Source organism: Brienomyrus brachyistius, chromosome 12 (assembly GCF_023856365.1).
Source record: "Brienomyrus brachyistius isolate T26 chromosome 12, BBRACH_0.4, whole genome shotgun sequence".
In the NCBI taxonomy this organism is placed as follows: domain Eukaryota; kingdom Metazoa; phylum Chordata; class Actinopteri; order Osteoglossiformes; family Mormyridae; genus Brienomyrus; species Brienomyrus brachyistius.
The window spans coordinates 2,124,697-2,134,773 of record NC_064544.1 but is presented as its reverse complement, the minus strand read 5'-3'; the positions used below and the strand labels follow the sequence as shown (position 1 = coordinate 2,134,773).

The 10,077-nt window shown below is 41.5% G+C and overlaps 3 protein-coding genes and 1 long non-coding RNA gene across 6 annotated transcripts in view; 2 read left to right on the top strand and 2 right to left on the bottom strand.

The window, feature by feature from the left end:
• Nucleotides 1-536: 536 nt before the first annotated feature.
• LOC125704700 (zinc finger protein 184-like) lies at nt 537-3,756 on the bottom strand. Its single transcript, XM_048970655.1, has 3 exons — nt 3,177-3,756; nt 1,815-1,893; nt 537-1,587 (listed from the first exon to the last, which is right to left on the bottom strand). Exons 1-3 carry the CDS (start codon nt 3,414-3,416, stop codon nt 893-895), a joined length of 1,014 nt encoding a protein of 337 aa, XP_048826612.1. The 5' UTR covers nt 3,417-3,756; the 3' UTR covers nt 537-892.
• On the top strand, nt 2,453-5,786 carry LOC125704729 (uncharacterized). The gene is made up of 3 exons (XR_007381221.1): nt 2,453-2,575; nt 4,713-4,816; nt 5,654-5,786. It is a non-coding gene; the product is annotated as an uncharacterized LOC125704729 (long non-coding RNA).
• Nucleotides 5,746-9,102, bottom strand: LOC125704698 (gastrula zinc finger protein xFG20-1-like). Its single transcript, XM_048970652.1, has 3 exons — nt 8,808-9,102; nt 7,914-7,992; nt 5,746-7,696 (listed from the first exon to the last, which is right to left on the bottom strand). The coding sequence occupies exons 1-3, from the start codon at nt 9,096-9,098 to the stop codon at nt 7,002-7,004; spliced, it is 1,065 nt and encodes a 354-aa protein (XP_048826609.1). The 5' UTR covers nt 9,099-9,102; the 3' UTR covers nt 5,746-7,001.
• A 197-nt stretch (nt 9,103-9,299) lies between these two features.
• LOC125704663 (catenin delta-1-like) overlaps nt 9,300-10,077 on the top strand; it is a 35,109-nt gene continuing 34,331 nt past the window's right edge. For all 3 annotated transcript variants that reach the window (XM_048970561.1, XM_048970562.1, XM_048970560.1), the window contains exon 1: nt 9,300-9,366. In XM_048970561.1, coding sequence (XP_048826518.1) covers nt 9,315-9,366 — 52 coding nt within the window. In that variant the 5' untranslated portion in view covers nt 9,300-9,314. The remainder of the gene's footprint in view (nt 9,367-10,077) is intronic.

Below are 10,077 nucleotides of genomic sequence, written 5' to 3'. Positions count from 1 at the left end.
AGAAGAGGCTAAACCAAGACATTTGATTGGGTGGCCCCGCTTCCTCTAGCTGCTTGGATCCACCTCCTCTACAATCTGATTGGTTATCTCCTGAACCAATTATTTTTCATTCTGCCATTAGGACATATTTGTGTAACACTCCCATGAGCAAATCAATGTGTCCACTAGCTCACCGTGCCCGGCTGCCATTTTACAGTTACAAAAGAAAAATAACATTAAGTCTGGGCAATTTCACCGTTTATTACAGGGAGATTTGTGACATTCAGATATGACATAAATATAAGTGCTACAGTTTAAACGTTTCATTCATGCATTTTTCTGTACTTTCAAAATGATTTTATTATGAACAGCACAGCATGGGCCGCTGTCAGCACTATCCCCCGTAGGGAAAGTGTGAATATGAAGCCTTTAACCTGGGCAGTAAATGTATTATTTGTACAGCGGGTTTTAATGAAAGGGTACCAAAGAGTGCATTAACTTGAAAAATGCACAAAATATATTCAATAATATCTGAGAAATCAAACACAGCATACAACTCAGATTCCAAGTTTAATGAATTCTGAAGAACAGCAAAATTTGATAGCCAACGGCCACGTGTCTAACATCGGTACCAAAATCATCTGAATTACCATTATCATTGCCATTACCATTTCCATTACCATTATCATTGCCATTACCATTATTAACATACTTTTCAGATCCTGCGAACGAGTACCCAGCTTCAGCCTCATCAGGAACCGTAAAAAGTAAATTAAGCAAAACAATTTAAGTCAAACACAGGCTAATCCACTCTAAGAGGCTAAATGGTAGAAATCTATGGCTAATTTACATGCAGAGGACTGTCCTCTTAAAGTAACACAGCTGAGATTAATGCTAGAAACGTCCAGACACATTAAACCTCACCAGCATGAGTTTTCTGGTGACGTTTAAGGTGACAGCGGCCGGTGAAATGTTTCCCACACTGAGAACAATGGAAGGGTCGGTTTACTTTATGTATTCTCTCGTGTTTTCTTTTGTTGCTTACATCAGAGAACCTTTTCCCACACTGCACGCAGCTGTATGGTTTCTCCCCCGTATGAATACGAAGATGCCTCTTGAGGTAACTTAAATATGGAAAACTCTTCCCACAAAACTTGCAAGTGAGCCATTTCTCACTTACAGCAGCCCTTCTGTGTGTTTTTGGGGTCTTTGAGATAGACTCTCCTGTGGATGTCCATTCTGTGGGGCCGTATTTCTCATGTGCAGAGTCAAAGGGCAGATTCTCCATTTCAATGACGGCACAGTCTTCAGTAAAACTTGGGGCACATGGACCTTCGTCTTCATCTTCAGCATCTCGTTTGCTCACCTGATGCCCACAGTCAGTGCGCTTTGAAGCCCCGACACCCTGGTGCTCTGGTACCCCCTGCTCAGGGCTCTGGAAGGAGGGCCTCCTTTCAGGGTCGCCCTTTAAGGCAGCTTCCATAGTCCGCTGATCTGGCACATGGTGGTGCACTGATGTTGGATGTGGTTTCCGGTCCTCAAAAGTGTGTTGAGACTCGATGGTAATCAGATCCTCAGTGTTATGCAGAGGTCTGGACTGCACAGAACCTAAGAGGAAGGACAGCTTAACACTTTTGTAACATTTACCATATATGGAAGTTACACATATAGCAATTATGTGTGTGTGTGAGCTTTTACCCAGAGCAAGAAGCCCTTGTACACATCCTTAATATTTCTGCTGGGATTAATAAACTTCATGTGTTAACAAAGAAAGCTTTGTCACTCATCTTTTATTATAATTGTCCAATCAGGTTTACAATTAGCCTTCCGTGTACCTTGTAAATCCACAGCTGAAACGTCTGCTTCAGTACTCTCAGTCTTGATTTCAGGCAAACTCTCCTGTGTGGCTGTTGACTGTAACAGGAATGAAGGGTCACCTTGAATTGGTCATTGGCTTTAACAGTGCATGCCAAATGCTAATCCTTGAACCTATATCTTTTGGAACTATTTGACAGCATGGGCTATCACCTGACAACAACACTTGGTACCACTACACCTTCATCATTGACAATGACCAATCAGACTATTCATTTCCTCAAACATCTGCAGAAGGTCAAAATAGCACCAGCTTTGCTAAACGGCTTCTATAGATGTTCTAAAGGAGGGATGACCAGTGTTTACCTAGTAAGGGCTGTCAGAGCGGGTTTTCGCTGTAAGTCCATACTTAGATTGATGATGGTTCACAACATACAGTCAATGTAATCATCGGCAAAGTCATGAACCGACAATTAAAACTAATTATTATTGTTAATGAAACCATAGTGTAATAGGTACACTTAAAACTTTGTTACTATTTGGAAGCTTCGTTTTTCTGATAACTTAAGGTTGGTTCAACATTCTCCGCACGCGTACTATCGGATGTGTCCGCTTGAACATTTATGACGCGTTTGAGGTCATAGTGCGCCTCCGCGGACGAAGGCCGCTCAGCGGTGTACGCGCGGTTCTGGACACACCACGCATGATTGATTGATTCACCAGCGTGGATGCTTTTGACGAGCGTTGGGATAGTTTGCAAACCCTATAGACTATTTACAAGGTAATAAACCTGTTACATACATGCCAATGCGTGTGTATGCGTGTAGAGACTTGTGTCGTATTGAAAAGCTCACGGCAGCTACTTGAAGATAGTTGGCAACCCTACGAGCTGGCTCTCTGATTTTGTAAAGCAAAGAAATTGACACAAACTTCACTGCTATGGTACGTGTGTAGGGAATATCAGAATAATAATCCATATTCTTATTAAAAATATATAAACACGCATGCGCAAAGTACGCTGCAGAACCGGAGAACTATTAACGTTTCCGTGTACGCATACGTACAGTGGTGAGAGGAGTGTTGAGCTTGTGCAGAGTATGATTGATAAGACTCAAGTAGATATAAACTAGAAGCGATTACGGTATACAGAACCACCTTTACGTAAAGCTTTTATTCACATTTATTTACGTATCTTCTGCCTTTCTTTGACGGTACTGCACTATACTTCAATTTCGCGAAGGCAGACAGCAAAAGAGGGATTCTTTTCATTCAAGAACTGAGAGTTTTAAATTTTTAATGCATTTTAAAAACCGTTGTCGTATTTTGCAAATCACACTTGAACCCGAACAACCTGCGTGCGTCTCCTCTAAATTTATTCACACCTGGAAACTTTCTTGCAACCTCTCTTGGTGCTGATCGCATTGCCGTGACGTCCACAGCTGGTTCTCCATCAGCTGCAGTTTCGTCCTGAGCGCTTCGTTCTCCTTCTGGTGTTTATATATCTCCATTTTCCACGCCGCTGATCCATCCTCGAAAAGCTTACAGATTTCTGCCACAGCCGCTTTCGCTAAAATGTCCATAATAGAAGTCATCTGAAGCTGGAAATCAGTGGAAGCCAACATATTGACAAATAACTAGTTATTTCCCCTACTGAAAATGTGCACTACAACAATAGTACCACCAAAACTACCACGCTTCTCCGCGGTATTTCCTGATACTTTAACACAAGCTCCACCTAGAGCATGGGAGTATGTCAGAAGGCGGTCAGTGTTATCGGCAAAGGGCCAGTGTGTTTGCAGGTTTTTGGGGGTAACTTTTAGGTCAGGGGGTGTTACACGAAGCAGGATTAAGGGAATTCCGTTCCATCAACGTGTCTAAATCAATCCCCCCTGATCGAGCTACCACTGTAACTTACTCGAGTGAACAAGTCTGCTCCGGACGAGGTTAATTGTCTCGCTTAGTTAAGCGTTGTCTCAAAGAACTTCCGACGTGTGGAAACAGATTCCCAAAAGATCGTTCCGATGGACAAAATTCTGCGCCCTCACTACTCATGTCATATAAATATAATAAAGCCTATAAAATCACGTCTCAACATTCCAATTAATTCCAAAATAATTAAAATAAAAGCGCCCTAATATTACAAGGGTCAAGGATGAAGTGCAATGACTGGAATAAGAAAAATCCATTAAAATAATATGAACAGGAAGATATTTTTATATTTGTATAACTCTTTATTTTGATAATCAGTAAATTCAGTTGTTACCTAATCAAAATTCCAAGGGCCCGCCGCCAAACATTCATTCATTATTCGATTATTTCGTATAAATGGCCATTATTGTAAATATTAGAAACGTGAGTATTCAAGGATGATGATCTTTCTTTCTTATTGACCAAACAACTCGAAATATAAATCATGTACGCACAATGGAGAAAAAACAATTACGAGTCCCTTATTTACGTCTGACACGCCCAGTATTTTAAGAGTTTCTCCTAAATAAGCAAGTTAGGAGCTACTTTTAGCGGTAAAATGTTTTATGAATACAGACCCTGATAGGTGTCCAGTTTGCTAAATAAAGTTTGTCCTTATTCGATCTGGGAAGCAACGTCATCAGCACTTGCTTAAGAGTTGCTTGCAATTCACCATAATCTATGGATTCTTCAAAAATGGAAAACAAAAAGGGACCTAACTGATCATGGAATGTCATGACATTCACAAATTAAACTGTCATTACATGGAAATTTATCTTTAAGATCCACAGCACCTCCTTCCAGAGCCCAGTAATCTTTCTGCTAGCTGTGTCCAAGCTTCTTGATCATGATCCAAGTTCCCATAGAACATTTTCCATTTGTATATACATACAGTGCCTTGCAAAAGTATTCACCCTCCTTGGCATTTTTCATGTTTTGGTGCCTCACAGACTGGGCAAGGAGGGAATCAATCAGAGAGGCAGCAGAGAGACCAAAGGTGACCCTGACGGAGTTGCAGAGTTCCACGGCGGAGACTGGTGTCCATAGGACCACAGTAAGCTGTACACTCCATAGAGCTCGGCTTTATGGAAGAGTGGCCAAACAAAAGCCATTATTTAGCGTTAAAAATAAAAAGTTATGCTTTGAGTTTGCCGAAAGGCATGTGGGCGACTCCCCAAATGTATGGAGGAAGGTGCTCTGGTCAGATGAGACTTAAATGTAACTTTCGGGCCACCGAGGAAAATGCTATGTCTGCCGCAAGAGTAACACATCCCATCACCCCCAGAACACCATCGGGGGTGGGAACATCGTGCTGTGGGGATGTTATTAGTAGCAGGGACTGGGAAACTGGTCTGAGTCGAGGGAAAGATGGATGGTGCTAAAAACAGAGATATTCTTAAGCGAAACCTGTGTCAGTCTGCCTGTGATTTGCGACTCGGAAGGAGGTTCACCTTCCAGTAGGACAATGACCCGAAGCAAACTGCTAAAGCAACACTCGAGTGGTTTAAGGGGAAACATTTAAACGTGTTGGAAAGTCCATACCTCAATTGAGAATCTGTGGTCAGACTTTAAGATTGCTGTTCACAAGCGAAAACCATCCAACAGGAAGGAGCTGGAGCAGTTTTGCCTTGAGCAATGGGCAAAAATCTCAATGGCAGGATGTGGCAAGTTCATAGAGACGTATCCAAAGCGACTGTAATTTCCGCAAAAGGTGGCTCTACAAAGTACTGACTTTAGGGAGGGGGGGGTGAACAGTTATGTACACTGAAGTTTTCTGTTTTGTCCTATTTGTTGTTTGCTTCACACTAAAAAAGAAATACATCTTCAAAGTTGTAGGCATGTTCTGTAAATGAAATGGTGCAAACTCTCAAACAATCCATTTTAATTCCAGGCTGTGAGGTAACAAAATATGAAAAATGCCAAGGAGGGTAAGTACTTTTGCAAGGCACTGTAAATACTCCCAATAACTGTGGTAGGCATATATTTAGTTAATACGTTTAATCACAGACATTTCAAATATATCAGAAGATTCACCTTAAACCGGGACCCTTTCAGAAAAAGGTTTATTTTCTAAAAAGTAAATAAAGGTCACAAACACATCAGTCCTTTTTTTTAACAGTCGCAGTGGTAAATGATGAATTAAGGTTTTCAGGCCGTATAGCACCTCTTTGCTCACTGTGACGACTGTTACATTGTTGAACGGAGGGATGCAGGTTCAAGTCCCCAAAGTTTTACCACCTTGTTGATATCTGGCGTACTATGAGGATGTTTTACTTCTCAGATTTCATTTGAGTGTTTTTTTAAAACTACTTGGTAGTTATTTATGTATGTATAGTCCCGTCTCCTTAAATACAAAAAAAAATCAAATTGTTTTAAAAAATCAAATTATTAATGCACATTTAAAAAGGTTTGTATTAATTTTACTATACTTAAAGCCAAGTTAATCATACAGGTATTGCATATATCACAAGGTACGATCATACACGCCAATTCAGCTAAAACGCATCATTTAACTGTGATTTGGGCTATATGAAGAAGCCACAGTAGACCCATGCAAACATTGTGAAGTTGGCATGTTCTCGTTGAAAGAGTTAAGTCAGGAATTAAATCTTCAGTTTGAAGGTCTAACGCCATGATGCCTCCTACATTAATATACAAGGATTATTTTTCAATACATGTGCTCATATTTCTGACGTGTGGTTTCTATTCCAAGCACTTGTCTCCTAATGTCTCTGAACAAATGAGTTCTGATCCTGGCAAGCTATTTTCTATACCATTTTTGTTCTAATCAAGTCTCATTTATAATTACAGAATCTTTTCATTCTTCTTTACAGGAAAGAGGAATTATATTAAATGCCATAGGTGGCATAAATTACAAGTGAGTGCATATATTTGAAGATACCCTTTGACGTTTCGGCCAAGTTGCAATCATTTCAATATAAACACTTGAATATGGCCTTAAGGTGAGCAGTTGAATTTACCTATCATTCGCAGAAATTATGAAATTAAACCCTTCTGGAACATTCTGTAATGCATGATTGAAATAATCCACCTGGTGTTCATCAGTGAATAAAGTTAACCCAAAAACCTGCAGAACAAAACCCCTGATTGAAGACGGTTCCACACCACTGACTTGACTGAATAGTTGTGAAACACCTAGTTGCTCCATAATTTACATGCAGAGGACTGTCCTCTTAAAGTAACACAGCTGAGATTAATGCTAGAAACGTCCAGACACATTAAACCTCCCCAGCATGAGTTTTCTGGTGACGTTTAAGGTGACAGCGGCTGGTGAAGCGTTTCCCACACTGAGGACAATGAAAGGGTCTCTTTCCTTTATGTATTCTCTCATGTTTCTTTTTGTTGCTTCCATCAGAGAACCTTTTCCCACACTGCACACAACTGTATGGTTTCTCCCCCGTATGAATACGAAGATGCCTCTTGAGGTGACTTACATACGGAAAACACTTCCCACAAAGCATGCAAATGAACCGCTTCTCATTCAAAGCAGTCTTTTTGTGTGTTTCTGGAGTGTCTGAGATAGGATCTCCAGTAGGTGTCCAATCAGTGGGGCCGTATTTCTCATGTGCAGAGTCAAAGGGCAGATTCTCCATCTCAATGACGGCACAGTCTTCAGTAAAACATGGGGCACGTGGACCTTCGTATTCATCTTGAGAATCTCCTGTGCACACCTGATGCCCACAGTCAGTGCGCTTTGAAGCCCCGACACCCTGGTGCTCTGGTACCCCCTGCTCAGGGCTCTGGAAGGAGGGCCTCCTTTCAGGGTCGCCCTTTAAGGCAGCTTCCATAGTCCGCTGATCTGGCACATGGTGGTGCACTGATGTTGGATGTGGTTTCCAGTCCTCAAAAGTGTGTTGAGACTCGATGGTAATCAGATCCTCAGTGTTATGCAGAGGTCTGGACTGCACAGAACCTAAGAGGAAGGACAGCTTAACACTTTTGTAACATTTACCATATATGGAAGTTACACATATAGCAATTATGTGTGTGTGTGAGCTTTTACCCAGAGCAAGAAGCCCTTGTAAATGTCCTTAATATTTCTGCTGAGATTTGTAAACTTCAAACAAAGCTTTGTCACTCATCTTTTATTATAATTGTCCACTCAGGTTTACAATTAGCCTTCCATGTACCTTGTAAATCCACAGCTGAAACGTCTGCTTCAGTACTCTCAGTCTTGATTTCAGGCAAACTCTCCTGTGTGGCTGTTGACTGTAACAGGAATGAAGGGTCACCTTGAATTGGTCATTGGCTTTAACAGTGCATGCTAAATGCTAATCCTTGAAATTATATATTTTGAAACTATCCGTCGGCATGGACTATCACCTGACAACAATACTTGGTACCACTACACCTTCGTCAGTGACATCAATGACCCACCAGAATATTAATTTCCTCAAACATCTGCAGAAGGTCCAAATACCACCAGCTTTGCTAAACGGCTTCTATAGATGTTCTACTGAGTCCATTCTCATCGGTCGCATAACATCCTGGTATGGCAGCTATTCAACACAGGACCACAAAGCCGTGCAGGGGGTGGTGAAGACCATAGAGTGCATTACTGGGACAGCTCATAACATATTAACATATATACGCCAAACGCTGCCTTAGAGAAGAAGATTTCAAACCAAAACATCCGACACAGAAATATTTTCCCCTATTCGAAGAAAGTACTGACTTAGCAGACAAATAGACTATTTAGCCAATGGTAACTGTGCACCAAATGCACTTATCTGTCAATATATCTCTAGCAATTACAAAATGTCCCTAAACCCGCTGGACTATAATGTCAACCAGGTCACACATGCTGATGATTTTTACTAGGCAGTGGCCGGTCTTCTGTGCTTAGCGGTATAGTTAGCTTACAGCGCTGTTGTGCCACTATATCTTTAGTATAGCTAGTATATTATTTCCTTCAAGAACTGAGTTTTAAAATGTTTAATGAATTTAAAAAATGGTTGTCATTTATTGCAAATCACACTTGAACCCGAACAACCTGCGTGCGTCTCCTCTACATTTATGCACACCTGGAAACTTTCTTGCAACCTCTCTTGGTGCTGATCGCATTGCCGTGACGTCCACAGCTGGTTCTCCATCAGCTGCAGTTTCGTCCTGAGCGCTTCGTTCTCCTTCTGGTGTTTATATATCTCCATTTTCCACGCCGCTGATCCATCCTCGAAAAGCTTACAGATTTCTGCCACAGCCGCTTTCGCTAAAATGTCCATAATAGAAGCCAGCTGAAGCTGGAAATCAGCGGAAGCCAACATGTTGACAAATAGCTGGTTATTTCGCCTACTGAAAATGTGCACAACAACCATACAATAGTACCACCAAAACTACCACGCTTGTTCCTCGGTATTTCCTGATACTTTAACACAGGCTCCACCTAGAGCATGGGAGTACATCAGAAGGCGGCCAGTCTTATCGGCAAAGGGCCAGTGTGTTTGCAGGTTTTTGGGGGTAACTTTCATGTCAGCTGTTTAAACCCAGCGGCGAGGACTCTTCAGACAATCAGTCTTCAAATTAGTAATTATATGAGAGGTGCAGCGGAAACCCGCAGCTCATTTTTACTTTACAGTCGTAATGGTAAGTGATGAATGAAGATTTTCAGGCTAACATTGCACCTTCTTCCTCACTGTAACAACAATTGCATTGTTGATTGGAGGGATGCAGGTCCCCAGTGGGCTACTACTACACATAAGCGTAAATATCAATATGAGTTAACATCAATAACACGCACACGCAATTCAGCAGATATTTGCTTATTATTATTATTTATCAGCGTAATATTGTACTCAATGCTATTACCTCAGTAGTACTGCAATTTCAGCCGCAGCATTTATGAAATATATCTCTATGTGCCCCGACTTTATAAAAGAAACGTTCAGGGACAATAACATAAAGTATGTAACATTATTATTTTTTCCATTGTTGTAAGGTCTTAGCAAATTCAATTTCGCCTTTACTAGAATTATTGCCGCTGTGCTTTACAGTAAGTGCAATGACACCGAAGTGCGTTTTGGAAGTTTGTAATACCTGTGTAATTACGGTAAACGGTGCATTCCTGGTTTCCTCCCATTAGCCCCGCCTGTCCTGCGCGTGCTTCCCTACTCCAAACTTAGCGGAGGGTATACAGAGCACGAAAGGGAGGAGGTAAGAAAAGAAAGGGAGCCAGGAAGAAAAGAACCGAGCGGAGACCCAACGAGGGAAAAGGTGGATTAAGGGATAAAGGATTGTTGTTACCGAGTGTGCTCGAGGGTCGTCAGGAGGCGCCCGCTGGGACTGGCGACGACCGGG

Bases quoted from the DNA above. Each gene is read 5' to 3' on its own strand.
- LOC125704700 (XM_048970655.1), bottom strand. From the start codon at position 3,416: ATGTTGGCTTCCACTGATTTCCAGCTTCAGATGACTTCTATTATGGAC. The intron at 1,894-3,176 runs GTGTGAATAAAT...TTCCTGTTACAG, and splicing joins GGTTGCAAGAAAGTTTCCAG to TCAACAGCCACACAGGAGAG. The intron at 1,588-1,814 runs GTACACGGAAGG...CCTTCCTCTTAG, and splicing joins TTCAGCTGTGGATTTACAAG to GTTCTGTGCAGTCCAGACCT.
- LOC125704698 (XM_048970652.1), bottom strand. From the start codon at position 9,098: ATGGTTGTTGTGCACATTTTCAGTAGGCGAAATAACCAGCTATTTGTC. The intron at 7,993-8,807 runs GTGTGCATAAAT...TTCCTGTTACAG, and splicing joins GGTTGCAAGAAAGTTTCCAG to TCAACAGCCACACAGGAGAG. The intron at 7,697-7,913 runs GTACATGGAAGG...CCTTCCTCTTAG, and splicing joins TTCAGCTGTGGATTTACAAG to GTTCTGTGCAGTCCAGACCT.